Source organism: Gambusia affinis, linkage group LG14 (genome assembly GCF_019740435.1).
Source record: "Gambusia affinis linkage group LG14, SWU_Gaff_1.0, whole genome shotgun sequence".
NCBI lineage: Eukaryota > Metazoa > Chordata > Actinopteri > Cyprinodontiformes > Poeciliidae > Gambusia > Gambusia affinis.
Genome location: NC_057881.1, coordinates 872,783 through 889,536, shown reverse-complemented (window position 1 = coordinate 889,536; position 16,754 = coordinate 872,783). Strand labels below are relative to the sequence as shown.

At 48.0% G+C, this 16,754-nt stretch overlaps 1 protein-coding gene across 2 annotated transcripts in view; it reads left to right on the top strand.

Annotated features, from left to right (window-relative positions):
• crybg2 (crystallin beta-gamma domain containing 2) overlaps nt 1-16,566 on the top strand; it is a 28,884-nt gene extending 12,318 nt beyond the window's left edge. Inside the window, exons 5-25 of one of the 2 annotated variants that reach the window (XM_044139479.1) lie at nt 884-1,862; nt 2,830-3,337; nt 3,392-3,792; nt 6,123-6,170; nt 7,342-7,460; nt 8,378-8,585; nt 9,491-9,630; nt 9,710-9,836; nt 9,906-9,941; nt 10,032-10,171; nt 10,249-10,375; nt 11,239-11,393; nt 11,468-11,594; nt 11,666-11,698; nt 12,340-12,452; nt 12,892-13,021; nt 13,093-13,232; nt 13,685-13,808; nt 14,476-14,634; nt 14,716-14,875; nt 16,077-16,566. In XM_044139479.1, the coding sequence (XP_043995414.1) occupies nt 884-1,862; nt 2,830-3,337; nt 3,392-3,792; nt 6,123-6,170; nt 7,342-7,460; nt 8,378-8,585; nt 9,491-9,630; nt 9,710-9,836; nt 9,906-9,941; nt 10,032-10,171; nt 10,249-10,375; nt 11,239-11,393; nt 11,468-11,594; nt 11,666-11,698; nt 12,340-12,452; nt 12,892-13,021; nt 13,093-13,232; nt 13,685-13,808; nt 14,476-14,634; nt 14,716-14,875; nt 16,077-16,165 (4,063 nt within the window). In that variant the 3' untranslated portion in view covers nt 16,166-16,566. Of the gene's footprint in view, nt 1-883; nt 1,863-2,829; nt 3,793-6,122; nt 6,171-7,341; nt 7,461-8,377; nt 8,586-9,490; nt 9,631-9,709; nt 9,837-9,905; nt 9,942-10,031; nt 10,172-10,248; nt 10,376-11,238; nt 11,394-11,467; nt 11,595-11,665; nt 11,699-12,339; nt 12,453-12,891; nt 13,022-13,092; nt 13,233-13,684; nt 13,809-14,475; nt 14,635-14,715; nt 14,876-16,076 lie in introns of both variants that reach the window. The other variant, XM_044139478.1, reaches the window with a different exon arrangement.
• The last annotated feature ends 188 nt before the right edge of the window (nt 16,567-16,754 follow it).

Genomic DNA, 16,754 nt, shown 5'->3' with positions numbered 1-16,754 from the left:
GAGAACATGCAGACTGCATGCAGAAAGACTCTGGGCTGGGAATCGAACCCAGGACCTTCTGGCTGCAACAGTGTGCCACTGTGCAGCCCCAATTTTATAATCAATTTGGTAATTGATTAATCATTGACTGGAGAACACAGACAGAAAGTGTACAACAAACGTAAAAGGTTTCGTTTCAGGTTAATGATGACATGATGTGATCAGAACCAACAGGAAGTAGAACCTCCTTCTGTGGAGGAATAAAGGTCCACTCCTCCTCGTTCAGCTTTCTGAAGAGGTCATGACCTTTAACCTCTTACTGAGGAGCTCTGGGGTTTCACCTGTTCAGAGAGGTGGTTCTGTTGGGAAAGAACCAGAACCATTGGAGACCAACTCTTGTTTGGTTCTAGACCCCCCCAAAAAGAAATCTGATTTATTTTTACTTTATAATATTCTAATTTAATATGTTTTCTGTCATTTTAAAAGCTCTCATTTGGGTCAGAACCGCCAGTTCCTGCAGCTCAGTCATTTATTTATAATCATTTGTTTTCCAGAACTTCTGCGTCAGAACATTTGGACCCAACTCAAACTAAACAAGGTTGGTTCTACTAGAGAAATGAAACCTGACAGGAGACCGACCCTCCCACAGGTCCAGTCTAAGCTCAGGTTCTGGTCTGGTTCTGTTCGGGTTCTTCCTGCGGTCCATGTGGGAGGGGATGTTTGCTCAACAGCTGACTGAGTTTTGCTTATCTAACCAGTCCTCCCAGCTGCCGCTCCTGTTGGTTCTGTTCCTCGGACCGGTTCAGGATGCAGAATGGTTCTGAATGGGGAACTCTAGACCAGTCCCTGAGACTGATCATGTGACCACTGTGTCATCACTTCCTTTCTCTCTGTGTCCCTCCAGTTGCCAGCCTCCAGAACCAGAACCAGATGACAGGATGAGTTCAGGCTACAGCAGCCTGAGCACCAAGCTGACCCTGAAGAACCCGTCTCCTCCCAGAGAGGAGGAACCCAAACCCCGCTTCCACAAAGTGTCCCTGGTTACCATGGAAACCAGCAGCACACCCGAGCCAGACGATCCGGAACCAGAGTACAAGTGGAAGAACCGTTTTCAGGGTGTGACTCAGTTTAAATCCAGCAGGTCCCCCCTCCCTGAAGACAATGAACCGTCCTCACGCTTCAGCTCCTCAGACAGCTCAGTGTACTTGAGCCCCGCTGGAGGCGGGGAGTGGAGGCGGAGCCTGCTGGAGGAGGGGGAGGAGTCAGCTGCTCCTGCAGGTGAAGAGGACGAGCTGCTGAAAGGAGAGACGGAGTGGAGGAAGTCGAGGTGGGAGCTGGAGCCGCTCTCTGATTCCTCCTGCAGCACCGAAGACAAAGACTCCTCCTTCTTCACCGGAGTCTTCAAGGCCACCCTGGTGGACCTGACCCCTGACCCCCCAGCCTCTCCTGACCCTCCAACGTCCCCTGACGTCGACTCCCCCGTCAACGACATGGACAGCCTGGTGGACACCCTGAGGAGCATGGGGCCCTCTCAGAGGCCCCGGAGCACCGGCGTGCGAGCAGCTCCTCCTCCACTGGTCTCCACCCTGTCCCCCATCAGAGAGGACACAGGGAACCCCGTCATCTCCACCCTGTCCCCCATCAGAGAGGACACAGGGAACCCCGTCATCTCCACCCTGTCCCCCATCAGAGAGGACACAGGGAACCCCGTCATCTCCACCCTACCCCCCATCAGAGAGGACGTGGGTAGTCCCTTTGTCCGTAGCACCCCCCAGAGGACAGAGGAGCCCCAGAACCAGCTGTACACCCTGCCATTGGACCTGGGCCTGAAGAGGAACGTGTCCAGAGACGCCCGCTCCCCGATGGAACTGATGAAGATCCAGGTACCCTGTACTCTCCCTCAAACTCTATCTGCTCAGTTTATCCAGCTGAGGCTCATTTCTGATGCTTTCATTTGGTTCTGTGGGAAATATCCGAGTTTTGACTTTACAACCCGTCTTTTGTGTGGGGTACATCAGGGCTCCATATTGGGCCCTTTACTTTGTCTTTGCATATGTTGCAGTTGGAATCTATTAGAAACAGCCACAATGGTAAATTTCATTGCTATTCAACTGACCTACAAATTTACCCAGCAATAAGGCCAGGGTGCAGTAAGCCTCTGCTTTCTCTCCTTATTTGCATCCCTGCAATCAAACAGTGGTTGAACCAGAACTTTCTGTTCCTAATGACCAAAGAACAGAGTGGATCCTGCTTGTCCATAAAGCTGCTACTATAATGACCACATAAAAAACCTTTGACAATCAAATTGCATCTGTTGTCCAATCTAGACTTCTGTCTTCTAAGGAAGGTTGAGCCTTTCTTAAATCATTGCGACTTGGAGAAAGTTGTTAATAATTTTGTGATGTTGGTGTACCCCAGATATCTTTGAACCTTTCAATCAACACTTTCAGACCGGACCACTTTACACCTGTCTTGTCTTTTCATTGGCTTCCAGTTTGTTTTAGAATAGATTTTAAGCTCTTACTTGCTTTTAAAGCCCTTGAAGGCTTTGCTCCTTCTCATTTTTCAGAGTCAAAGAGATTTTTATCCGCATTCGGTCTCTGAGAACTGATAATCATTTCCTACTTAGTGTTCCACGTACTAAACGCAAATGTTGGGGCGATCGCACTTTCTCCATAGCAGCACCTTGACTGTGGAACCAGAAGACCTCTGACTTAATCTTTGATAAAATGATTGAAACTGATCTGGATTCCTGCTCTAAAATTCAGGAAACTTTAGATCAACAGGCGGTCGGAGTCCGGAGGTAAATGTTCTGATCCGATCTCAGACCGTGTCCTCTTCCTTCCCTAGGAGCTGACTTCCTCGCTGCACAACGGGAACGGCACTCCTTCGTCTCCCACCACCGGCTCTCGCCTAGACAACAGTGTCCTGTTCAGCTCTTACCGCTCCTCAAACTTGGACCTGAAGTTGGAAAACGGCACGGCCCACCGACCGCCGTTCCGCTCCCTGCCGGACACAGGAACCCTGGGAATGAGACTGAGCGAGACTGGTGAGGCGGGGCCTGTTGGGGACGCAGCGGGGTCCCGACTGGAGCGCCTCTCCTTCCTCGTCAACTCCTCTTCATCCCTGAATGGAGACGCCGGCCCCTCCAGGATCAGCCGATCGCCCTCCTTGATCCTAGGCTCCCCCACCTCCAACAGCCCCACCCGTTTGCTCAGCCCCACTGGCTCCATCGACCCTCACCGGGCCCCCACCATCTCAGAGCCCCACCCGTTCAGCCAGGGGCCTGGGGTCCTACGGAGGAGCCTCAGCTATGAGGGGCTATCACAGGCATCCCTGTTCAGCAGTCTGTCTGGAGGGCCACAGTTCAGCAGTTTGTCTGGAGGGCCACAGTTCAGCAGTCTGTCTGGAGGGCCACAGTTCAGCAGTTTGTCTGGAGGGCCACAGTTCAGCAGTCTGTCTGGAGGGCCACAGTTCAGCAGTTTGTCTGGAGGGCCACAGTTCAGCAGTCTGTCTGGAGGGCCACAGTTCAGCAGTTTGTCTGGAGGGCCACAGTTCAGCAGTTTGTCTGGAGGGCCACAGTTCAGCAGTCTGTCTGGAGGGCCACAGTTCAGCAGTCTGTCTGGAGGGCCACAGTTCAGCAGTCTGTCTGGAGGGCCACAGTTCAGCAGTCTGTCTGGAGGGCCACAGTTCAGCAGTTTGTCTGGAGGGCCACAGTTCAGCAGCGTTCAGGCGGGGTCCCGGCTCCAGAACCAGAAAGATGAACCAGACAGCAACCTGATGTCCAAGTATCGAGCCTTCCCAGATGCCTATGTGAGTACTGCAACATGAGTGAAGGTGAATTATTGTTCTGCACAGGAACGTTAGAAGCAGGTGAAGCCTCTGCTTCAGATTTCAGTGAATTTCCAAACTGCAATCCTTTCATTCTGCAGATTAAAACGTCCCTCCGCTCTTCACATCACCACTCAGTGGGATGTGATCAAGTCCGTTGTTGGGTGTAAACAGCTTGTTCCCATCTGTGTTTATGACACAATTATGGAGCTTCTGTGTTAAACAGAAATCTAAAAACAGGTTCCAGAAACCGCTGCAGTTTGATCCAAACATCTTCTTCGCTCCGAGCAACTCAGACGTAATTAGGCAGCTGAAGGTGTGTCTGCGTGTGGCGCACACGTCTGCACACGTCCTGCTGCGTCCGTCTGGGGCCAGGAAGGAACCTTCTGATCCAAAAATCATTTAACAGACAGTAATGATTACCCAACCTGACTGAAGATGTGTAGTTTCACTGCAACAGGAACCTGAGCAGAACCTGCCCTCGGGTCGGACTGGAGCTGGTCTGGAGGTTCTGCTCCACGGTTGATGGCTGATCTGTTCATAAAGCAGCATATTACTGTAAAACTCTGTCAAGTCCCCAAACAAGCATAAAAAATCAGGTTGTATGTTTTTCAGATTTTCCCATCAGCCACTTGAACTTCAGGATGACAGCCATTTTTCAAGATGGCTGACCTTTTTGAGCCTTTGAACCAATTATTGCCACAAAATGTTTTCATTTTCATAATTTGGATTAACTTTATGTCACATCATGTTTTCCTGCTTTGGTCATCCTGTCCATACTGTATTATTACTTTAAAGTATTATAACTTTAAAGTAATAATACAGAGCAAAATCAGAAACTAAAGTCTTTTCTGGTGGTGAGTCTCTCCACAGTCGTCAACTGGAAGGACATGAAGACTCGTGTCTTAATGGTTAGTGTTGGCGTCCGCTAACGTTTTTTATGCATTTAGTGATTTAGCATTAGCTTCTGCTATTTTTCTATGTGATTAGAAAAATAATCACACCCCTGGTTGAGGGACTGGGAACCAGTGTGGGTTATTGGTAATTTGGCATTAAGCAAACCTTTAGTGTAACTGTGGCCCTCACCATGTCAAACATTTACTCTCCATTATCACCATGGTGGCCATTTTGAACAATGCCCACCAGAAGAAAAAACACTTTCTGTGGCTCAAAATATGTAGGCTTTAATTTGACATCAGACACATTCATCTAATTTGTGACTTCAGAGCAAAAGTTGTCATAAAAATACGAGCCACTAGTGCAGAAAAAACTCTTTGGAGAAAAAATCTAAAAAAAAAAAGTAAAAATCAAACCCTGTCTGTGCCACGTTGGGTTCTTGTCTCCGCATGTGAAAGATTTTGCTGAAATATTCAATTATCTGCACTTTATTATATGAAAACACTGGGATGTTGCAGCGAGAGCAGCGTTATGCATGTGCAGCTTGCAGCAGTGAAATATCAGACTGTAAAGCAGCTGCTGGGATCCTGCAGAGCGTTTCGTGCTTCATGTCTAGATAAATATTGTCAGAGTGGTCCACACCCGCAGCAGCTATCTGCCTGATCCTGCAGAGACGCAGCCGCGCCTTCCTTCGCATTCATCCTCCGCTCTGCTTGGCGAGGTGGAAGACGAGGCGACGGAGAGAATTCCTCCAGAACCACGTGTCTTCATCACACCTCGGTCCGCCTGCTTCTGCTGAAGCAGCACTTTCTCTGGCTGCAGGCGGGAATGGTGCAACTTCACTGTGCTGGTTTCAGCTCTGAAGTTGCTGCGCCGATCCTCTGGACCCGGTCAGAACCAGAACCAAAAGCAGGTTGTGTAGTTTGGGTCCTGAGAGCGAGCCGTGAGACTGAGGAATGTGAAGGGAACTGCTCCTTTGTCTGACCTCCTTTGTCTGACCGTCTGTCAGTCAGCAGCTGAGATCCAGTTTTTCTACCAACATCAGCAGGTTGATTCTGATGGACGGCTCGGTCCAAGAAGCAGTTTTACAACTTCACTTCCTGCCGCCGCGTCATGCAGGAACGTGTTGAGCATGAAACCTGAGGAACCTCACAGGAGGACAGATGAAAACGTCTCAGCCTCTTCAGGTCTGCAGGTTAATCCACATGAAGTCAGAGCAGCGAGAGTTGAAAGGGGAGCCGGGCCTCCACGGTCCGAAACCCGATCCCAGTGACACCTCTGCCCTGAACAAACCGGACCCAGAAACACTCCTGCTGCTCCAGCTGAGCCTTAGGAACCTTCTTGCAGGCTCAGGCGGTTCGGATCAAACTGATGATGATGAAGATTGATCCTGAAATGTTTCTGTTTGTCTGCAGCTCACCAAGGAGAAGGAACACGGGAAGCTGAACCCGCGACCAGGAAAGGTGAGTTCTACCAGTTAGTCCAAATGGTTAAACTGGTTCCAGAACGATAGAATGGTAAAGCTGATTGACAGGAAGAAAGTCAGTGGAAGGAAGACCTTCGCTGTCCCGTTCAGACTTGATCCACTAAAGACAAGACGAATATGTCTCATGTCCAACAGGAGACAAAATCTGAAACCAGTTCAGGCTCCCAGTCGCTAAACCAGTCCAGGTTCTTTAACCAGTCCGGAACATCCAACTGGGTCCAACCATCCAGCTGCTGGTCTGTGGTCTAGTTAAAGACCTCGCCTCATTATGGCCTGTGTTTGTATAGAACCACTGGCAGTGAAGCAGGCCCACAGTATAATGCTGCCACCACCATGTGGTGTAGTTAAAGGAACAGAGTGAGCTCCTCGTCTCCTCTGGACGAGTTTCTTCAGGCTGCAGATGTTTATCTGAATCTCTGGATGGTTTGTTCTTAATCTACGACCCAGATTATTAAATAACGCCTGGAAACGAGGAATAAACTCGACCCAAAGTCGATCCTGATCAGAACGGTGAAGACAAGATGGCCGCTTCGCAGATTCTGACTCCAGAAAACCTTCAGATAAAAACCATCAACTGTTTTCCCTGCAGACCTTTAGCTTCAGTCAGGAGGGAGACTTTCCCACCGGGTGGAGGTGTTGGGGAGGGAGGCGGGTCTTCATCAGAACAACTGGTTCAACCAAATCTTCTTCAGCTGAAAACCACAGCGCTCGCAGAGCCGGAACCTGTTTCTGTTATTAAAGCACCAGGCCTGCTGGAGCATGCTGCCGCCGCTGCGACGCAGGCTGCTGCAGCTGAACACCGGCACAGCTGTTTCCCACTGAGTCACTTTAACTGACTCTGCTAAATAGAAGATCACATTCAGCAGCAGGTTCACGACTTCATCACGGCTGCAAGACGATGATCCAAAGAACACCAGCAAGTCTGCATTCACCAATGCAGACGGGGTCAAAGGTCATCCAGGGTGATGCTAGAGAATCATTACCAGTTATCGACAGCGGGTCGGGGATGAATACTTTATAGGTTCTTCTAGTTTGATATTAAAGTTTCTGACTTCCCAGCGCTGACGGGTCTCATAATGCCAGATCAGAACCGTCTCTGGAATGTCAATGTCTTCCAAATGACCTCTGACCTCCTCTCCTCTCAACAGATTTATATCTTTGACCGGCCAGGAATGTGCGGCCGCAGGATGGAGATCCGCGGAGACGTCATGGACGCCACGTCCTGGGAGCTGCAGGACACCATCTCCATCAGGGTGGTCCGAGGAGGGTGAGCCGCCGCACACGGGTCCAAACCGGTCCAAAGGGGTCCAAACTGGTCCAAAGGGGTTCAAATCGGTCCAAAGGGGTTCAAACTGGTCCAAAGGGGTTCAAACCGGTCCAAAGGGGTTCAAACTGGTCCAAAGGGGTTCAAACTGGTCCAAAGGGGTTCAAACTGGTCCAAAGGGGTTCAAACTGGTCCAAAGGGGTTCAAACTGGTTCAAACCGGTCCAAAGGGGTTCAAACTGGTCCAAAGGGGTTCAAACTGGTCCAAAGGGGTTCAAACTGGTCCAAAGGGGTTCAAACTGGTCCAAAGGGGTTCAAACTGGTCCTGGGAAGACAGGGTCCAGATGTAGGGACATTTATTAGACTTCAATTATTTGTTAACAGAACTATTTATTGATTGATTTAGTCTTGGATGAAACTGCTCTGCATGGGTTCAGACTTCTGGGGGATGAAACTGAACGTCTCTTGTTTCTGAATCTATAACATTAATATAACATTATAACATTATATAACATTAATCTGTAATATTCTGTCATATCCAGGTCGGTATGGCGTCCCAGGTGGTTCAGACAGTTTATCTGGAAGATCAGGTTGACGGTCATAAAGATGATTGGCTATAATTAAACAGCATCAAGCTGCTCGTCTTCCTCGTTCCGGCGCCTCGTTTGGCTCCTGATTCACAAACTTTGTGGCGTGTAAACATGGAGGACTCGCCACGCCTCGTTTCTCCTGAACTGTGGGTGTGGAGCGTCTCCATGTCACTCAGCCAGGGAATTGTTCGATCCGACCCAACCTGTCACGCTTCATTTTTACTCCGCCGGTTCACAGCTGATCCCTCGTTGATCCTGGAGTGACAACTGACACGTTAACCTTTGACCTCAGACACGCAGCACGTTCTAACAGCTGGCTGCTCTCCTGCAGGTGGGTTCTCTATGAAAAGCCCAACTTTAAAGGGGAGAAGATCGCCCTGGACGAGGGAGACGTGGAGCTTACCGGTCCCTTTAGCCCACCTGAGGAGGCGCTGCAGAACAGACAGGAAGAAGAGAAGAAGAACGGAGAAACGGAGGAGCACATCGAGGAGAAACCGACCCAGAAGTTCATCATCGGATCGATTCGCAGAGCGGTCAGGGTGAGACGGCGTCACTTCTCCTTTCAACACACAGACACGGAGGGGTGATGCTGTGGGCTGGGAAGACAGGGTGACTTTGATCGCCATCTGCTGGTCATCAGGCTAAAGCTGAACAGGTAGATGGGACGTCTTCCTTTCAGACCTGTGAGGTGAGCAGCAGAAGGTTTTATTTCCATTTGTCCTCCTGCCGTCAGTCTGAGCTGCAGATTATCTTCATCCTTCAGTTTAAACAGAGGAAGAGGAGGAAGAGCAGGTCTGTGAGCTTCTGCTCTGATAACTCCAGTTAGACTGGGAGCAGAACACCAGACCTGATCCAGCCTGTGACATGTTGCAGCACCATCTAGTGGCCCCATTGAGAAACTGCAGCCTGCAGATTTAAAGGAACTGTGACCGTCTGACCTATTGAGCCGATCGATATGGAAGAGGATTATTTTTATTCCACTAGGAATAAAAAAATTATTTAATCTCAGAATTACAAGTTTTAATGTCAGAATGGGAAATAAAATTGTAAAGTAGTCTTTGTCAACCCGGTTCTACAAGAACAGGGGTCTCAAACTCCTGTCCTGCAACTTTTAGATGTGCCTCTGCTGCACCTGAATAGAATAATTAAGGTTCTGGAGAACTGATCTACACAAGGTGGAGGTAATTAAGACATTTCATTCCAGTGTTTTTTACCTGTGGCACATCTAAAAACTGCAGGACTGCGACCCTCGAGGACTGGAGTTTGAGACCCCTGTTGTAGAACCTTCTCAGACATTTTCCTTCCTCTGAAAGGAAGATGGAGAAGACACTCTCCATCTTCTCTGACAGACTTCGTTCATCTTCTCTAACCTCTGTGGGACGTTCAGTGACCTCTGTGGGACGTTCAGTGACCTCTGTGGGATCTTCTCCGTGTGTCTCCTCAGGACTACAGCGTTCCAGAGATCTGTCTCTTCCCAGAGGAGAACGCGGAGGGGAAGAAGGTGGTTTTCCGGGACACGGCGGAGGACGCCAGGATCTTCGGGTTTCCCATCAAAGCCAATTCCATCATCGTGAACGCCGGGCTGTGAGTGAGGCGCCCTGAGAGGACAGGTGGGTTTCTGTCTTGTGACTGGTTCTGACCCAGATGTTGTTCCGCTCCTCAGCTGGCTGGTCTTCGCTCAGCCCTTCTTCCAGGGCGACCCTCGCATCCTGGAGGTGGGGGGCTACTCTACCCCTGCGGCCTGGGGCGTGGAGCAGCCCTATGTGGGCTCAGTGCATCCCCTCAAAGTGGTGAGTACTCCTGCTGAAGCCCGGCTTTGTGCTGCTGACGGTGATAACCTGAGCTGGGTTCTGTGACAGGGAGAACCTCGGGTGGAGAACATGAGCCAACCCAAGGTGAGAACCTGCAGCAGCGTCTGGTTAGATCCTGCAGCTTCCAGCTAGCCGGCGCCCTGACTGTCCCCGTCGGCCCCCCTCTGTCCTCAGATGGTGATCTACGAGAAGCCGTACTTCTCTGGGAAGTCCAGGACCATTTCCTCCAACATGAGGGACTTCATGAGCCGGACGGACCGCCAGCAGAACCTCTTCATGGCCAGCCTGGGCTCCCTGAAGGTCCTGGGAGGAATGTGAGTGAAGCGCTGATGGAACGTGGTAAGATCTGACCCCAGACCAGTCTGACCTCCGTCCGCCTCTGCCGCTCCAGCTGGGTGGGATACGAGAACGAAGGTTTCCGCGGTCACCAGTACCTGCTGGAGGAGGGCGAGTACCAGGACTGGAGGGTGTGGGGGGGCTGCGACTCCGAGCTGCGCTCCGTTAGGATCATCCGGGCGGTAGGTCCACGTTTCCCATGTCTACATTACGGATGCAAGTTATCGACTAATGAGTTCATCTAAAGTTGATCGATCTTACCGGTCAACGAATGACTAACTGATAAGTGACCGTTTCCTTTAAATTTAACATCATTTTGTGTGAACTGTAAACAGCGACTGAATAAACAGAAAATTGTGATTTTTTTTTTCACATGATTAAACCTAGTTGTATTTAAAATATAACACAGGAACCTCTTGAGTCGCTGAGTAGAAATTGCCCGTGGTCGATCTTAAAATAAAACTTTTCTCCATGAAGGTCATTAACTTACAACAGCCCTAAAAATCAGCCTTGGTATTTTTCATCAGGCTTCATTTTTTCTGTTATCCCCTCCTCTTTTCTGTCTGCCTTTATAGCAAATGAGTAGTTGCTGGTGGAGTTTCTGATGTAGTTGCTGGTGGAGTTGCTGATGTAGTTGCTGGTGGAGTTGCTGACGCTGCGCCGCTGGATGAGCGATATTGCAGTGAAACTTCAGGATGTTCAGAGTTTATATTTCAAAACAGAATTGGATAAAAATTATTTTCCATTCCACACCGACTCCTCTTCTCCTTTCCCTTCTGGTGTGGCTGCCATCTTTGTTTCTGTTAACTACCTTGGCTTTAGAATGGCCAGCAGCTCCTCCTGCTGGATGGAGGCCAAATTACAACACTGAGAAAAAGAGTATAAGCGGACATTTTTATTTGATTGGAACTGATTAGTAGTTCATTAAAGGTTTATAGTATAAAAAACAACTAATCATGATTGCTTGCATCCCTGGGTTCCATACGGTCGGCCATCTTAACGTCTGTGTAGGAGGAGCTGCTCAGAATCCACTTCCTGCTTCCAGGACCTGACGGACCCAGTGATGGTGATGTTCGAGCAGCCTGAGGAGGAGCAGGGCGTGACGGAGGAGAAGACCTTCGAGGTGACGGAGGCCATCCCTGACGTAGAGCTCTTCGACTATAAAACCTCCACCCGCTCCATCCACGTCCTCAGCGGAGCGTAGGTTCTTCTTCTGCAGCTCCAGGCGCCGAACTGGGCCGTCACCTGACTCTCCTGACTCTCTGACCCCCCAGGTGGATCGCCTACTCCCATGTGGACTTCTCAGGGAACCAATACATCCTGGAGAAAGGCTTCTACAACAACTGTGCTGACTGGGGCTCCCAGGACACCCGGGTCTGCTCGGTCCAGCCCATCTTACCGGTGAGAACCAGTCCAGCGAACCGGGTCGCTCACAGCGCCGCTGGTTTCACTCATATGTGGTTGTGTTTCAGGCTCCAGCTGAATCCTCCGGCCCCAGAGACGAGGTGAGTGGTGGACGACGTCCATCTTCGGATCAGAACCGGGATGAGTCCCGTGTTCCTGGCAGTTTTATCTCCGTTTCACAAATGGACTGGTGTTAAAACACATATTGGAAAGTAAATAAACTAAATATTTAGCTCCAATCTGAGTATTTAGTTAGCAAGCTAATAAAAGCTCAATATTAAATCTACAAACTAATTTAGCTCCAACATAAATATTTAGTTGGGGATTATAAACTAAATATTTAGTTAGTAAGTTGATTATCTGGGTTCAAACTACATATTTAATTTTCAAGCTAAATATGTAGTCCTAAATTACATCTTTAATTAGCTTAGAGCTAAATATTGAGCTGAAATGTAAATTAACTGGAAGTGGACTGCCAAAATAAAAGCTGTTTCCTGGAAACTGGCTGTAGAGTTTGACTGCTCTATGCGACCAACTTTGTCAGTTCAAATATGAAAAGATGGAACTTTCCTCTATGGAAAAATTAATGAACTAAGCTACACATTTTCAACACAAACAATCCTTAAAATCCTGATTCATTTTATATTTTAGTGTTTGGGCAAATCTGCTCCTTCTTGCAGGAACTTTCTGCCTCTTCTCATTTTGGACTTTACAGGATTTAATCGATTCTCCTCTCCTCCAGATCATTCTCTACTCTGAACCAGACTTCCAGGGCGAATGCCTCGTCTTTCACCACAGCCAGGGGGCGCTGTCAGAGAAATTCCTCACCGGGTCGTGTCGAGTGGTGAGAGGAAGGTGAGAAAGACAACAGTTAACCGGAGTATCGAGTTCAGGCTGCTGGTTCATCTCACAGAATGAACTAGAAAAGCTAAAATTACATTTTAAGACTAATCAATCTAAAGAGTGGGTATCTGTAGACTCTGTGTTTCCCTCTTAAAGGGCCAGTATCATGACCTTTCAATTGTTCCCTCATCAAAAACAAATTTACCCAGCTCCTTCAGACTAGCCAGCAGCACTTAGCAAACACCTGCTGAGCTCATTGTAGGAGCTGCTGCTCAGAGTAACGCTGGTAAAATGTTGCTGAAGGGTTAATAGAGGAGACTTCCTGGAGGCGGAGCTTCAGGAAGAGCTTTTAAAGAGACAGCTGCCCAATTAAGTTACAAATTTACTTTGTAATAATTTTCTTTCATGTCATATTCAGTATACAGTAATTTTCTGGCTCTCTGTCTTCCAGCTGGGTCCTCTGTGAGAACAAGCAGTTCTCTGGGAACATGTATGTCCTATCTGAGGAGGACTATCCCAGTCTGACCAGTATGGGCTGCCCCTCCAGCTGCTCGGTGCTCTCCATCAAGCTGGTGCCGATGGTGAGGAGCGTCTCCCGGTTAGAGCCCAGCGCTCTACCGGTCGTCCCGGTAACGTCCTCCTGTGTGTGCAGACGCTGTCGGTGCCGTCCGTGTCTCTGTTTGGACTCGAAGGTCTGGAGGGCCGGGAGATCACCACCGAGTCGGAGGTCACCAGTCTGGTCCAGGACGGCTTCAACGACCACATCCTGTCGGTCCGGGTCAACAGCGGCTGGTCAGTGTGTCGCAGTGTGTGTGTTGCAGTGTGTGTGTGTGTCACAGTGTGTGTGTCGCTGTGTGTGTGTCGCAGTGTGTGTGTCGCAGTGTGTGTGTCGCTGTGTGTGTGTCGCAGTGTGTGTGTGTCGCTGTGTGTGTGTCGCAGTGTGTGTGTGTCGCAGTGTGTGTGTGTCGCAGTGTGTGTGTCGCTGTGTGTGTGTCGCAGTGTGTGTGTCGCAGTGTGTGTGTCGCAGTGTGTGTGTGTCGCAGTGTGTGTGTCGCTGTGTGTGTGCCCGTGTGTGTGTCTCGGAGTGTGTGTCGCTGTGTGTGTGTCGCTGTGTGTGTGTCGCTGTGTGTGTGTCGCAGTGTGTGTGTCGCAGTGTGTGTGTCGCTGTGTGTGTGTCGCAGTGTGTGTGTGTCGCAGTGTGTGTGGGTCATGCAGATCTAACCGGGTCTCTTCTTGTTGTGTAGTTGGGTTTTGTGTGAGCATAGCAACTACAGGGGGCGCCAGTTCCTCCTGGAGCCGATAGAAATCACCAACTGGCCGAAGTTCAGCTCCCTGGACCGGATCGGGTCCATGTACCCCATCAGACAGGTCAGCCCACCTCAACTCACTTTGCTGCTCTTTTCATTTCTAAAAACCGCTTTAATCAAACTGGAGAAATATCTCTGCTTTTCACTGATAAACTGAATTTTTCATTAGTTTACCATCATTAAACCCAAAAATGACCTCAACTCGCGTCTTATGGCAATCTGATTTAACATAAAATGAACTTCACCACATGAACATCCAGATATCTGATACTGGTTTATCATTAGACGTATTAGTAAATCAAATTAAATCTAAATACAATCTGACTGGTGTAAATGACACCAGATTTACCAATTCGAGTCCAGACATCTACAAAAAATGACTAACTGAAACACATACTTCAGATAACAATAATTAAATTATGATTAGTAATATAGTAGATCTAACATATCTTGTTTTTTATTCTAGCCATTCTTGATTCCAGTTCTAGATATCCTGAATGTCTTTTCAGACACAATGTCTACAAAATTCAGTTGGTGTAAATTAATTTGCAGAAGTCTTGAAATCAAATAATGTCAGTCAGACATTTTCAATTACTATGAAGGATAGTTGAAATGTACTTGTCATTTTTACATATCTGGCCTGTAATTACAGAAAGTCAGACTAAACAGATTTTATGTTGAATCGGCTTGCCATAGTCGTCTCATACCTGTGCGTGTTCCTCCTGCAGAAGCGTCACTTTTTCCGGGTGAAGAACAAGGAGAGCGGTCACTTCCTGTCTGTGCAGGGCGGGGTGGAGGAGCTGAAGTCGGGTCGGGTGGTGGCGGCGGCGGAGGTGGAGCCGCTGAGCGACATCTGGTTCTACCAGGAGGGACGGATTAAAAACAAGGTGAGCGTCATGCAGGCTCACAAACATCGTAGATTATATCTGTCACGTTCCTGAAGTCTGAACTCTGTGCCTCTGCTGCAGCTCTCTCCCTCCATGTGTCTGCAAGTGATGGGCAGCGTGGAACCGGCAGCCAAGGTGGTTCTGTGGAACGAGAGCCGGCAGCCGATCCAGAATTGGTCGGCGAAGATGCAGGGTCCGATCGGCAGCCTGACGTTCCCTGGAATGGTGCTGGACGTTAAAGGTGAGGCAGGAAGAGTCGGCGCTACGCAGAGCGGGTACAGAACTCGTTACATTTACTCACATTTCGAATAAGTTTCTTTTAGGAGTATTTTTACTACGCTGTACTTTACCTTCACTTGGATAATTTCATTATAAAGTATTTCTGCTCTTACTTGAGTAAAATTTCTGGATTTTCCACCCACTAAATGAAAAACAAACATGTTTTAACCAAAAATCCACCAGACAGACGCCGGCAGTTATGGTTCAAGTTTCATCACTTTTTATTGAAAAATCAGGCAAACATTTTTTTTGCTTGATTTAATTATTTTTTACTTATGTGAATTATTGTCATTTTGGTCCATCTGATGATGAAATGTTTAAATATTAATTACTGATAATGTGATCAGTCACTCGAGTAGACCTTTTACCAAATACCTTTTGACTCTTTCTTGCAGTAACTTCTTGGACGGCAGAGTAAAAACACGTTGAAGTATCGCTACTCTTACTTGAGAGAAATCTTTGGGTTCCCAACCTTCTCTGGATCTACGGATCCAATGAAATTTATTGACCGGTTTGACCAATAATTAATTTTATTTTGAGTTTATTTATTGCACTTTCAAACAGAAGTCTGTCTCTTTTGATGTTTCAGTTTAAGTTTGGAATAGTTTTATTTTATATCAGTCTTCAATGTAATTCAACATAAACTACTCATGGGCCAAAACTTGAATTGAATTAATTAATCATTAATTACGAGAATGATATGGTTTGCAACTTTTATTGTACGTTAATTTACTATGTAAGGCCATAAAAAAGTAGAAATTATTGAGAAAGTGGCAGACTGTCTTCCTCTTCCTGCCCTTTTTCCACTCGTGTGCAGTACGAGTGTTTGTGAACTGAGCATGAAACTTGTTAAATCCAGTGAATAAACTGATTAGTTTCCAGAATAATATTATGATTATTATAAATCCTCAGTATTTTGGCATCCTTCATCAGACGTTTTCTGGTTTGAATGTCTGAGGATCCGAGACCTTTAGTGAAAACTGGAAACCTGTACTGCAGCCTGAAAAGGTTCTGCAGGTCTGGCTGGAAGTGAACCGACGTTATTCATCTGATGTGATGAAATGTTTTCACGCTGCCAGGCGGTAAACCTCCAGCAGGTTTGTCTTTCCACCTCGGAGCGTTTGTCCCTCCTCGTCTTCAGCTCTGCTGTCTGTTCTCTGCAGGCGGCAGAGCGTACGATAAGGAGCATGTGGTGGTGATGCCAGAGAACGACGAGAGGCCGAGTCAGCAGTGGGAGATCCAGCTGCTGTAGCCGGAAACCTGTGGCGCCTTTCTGGAGCTGCACGGTCTCCTGAAAGCACAGAGAGCGGCGGACCGGATCTGAAATGGTTTACAGGCAGCAGGAGGTTTTGTTACCAAAGATACTCCCGACCTTCTGGTTGTGGTTCCACTGAGCTCCTGTAAATGTTCTGCCTGGATCGCTACACACCAACCAGCAGAACAGGAATGTTTGCTCTCAGTATGTTTATATGTACATGTGTGTGGACGACGCTGCGGCCGGGTTCTTCCCATTTTATTAGCCTCCTACTGTTACATTAACCTGCTTCAGCTCTGTTAATATTTGAAATGAAATGCATTCAGTTGGAAGATGTTGTACACCAGGGAAGGGTTTTAAAATGTTAAATAAACAATAAAGCGATTGTTATTTTGTCAGTTGGTTCTGAAGGAGAGATCATCTGTCTGACTGACTTCCCAGAAAATTTAATTGAAATAGCATGATGGGTTGTGGGTTAACGTAGTCTGCATTTAGGTTAAAATATCCCGGACAAGCCCCCATTTTTTTCTTGAATCGCAAAATAAATTGCAAACTACTCACTTTAAGAGGAAATGAAACTCAAAAG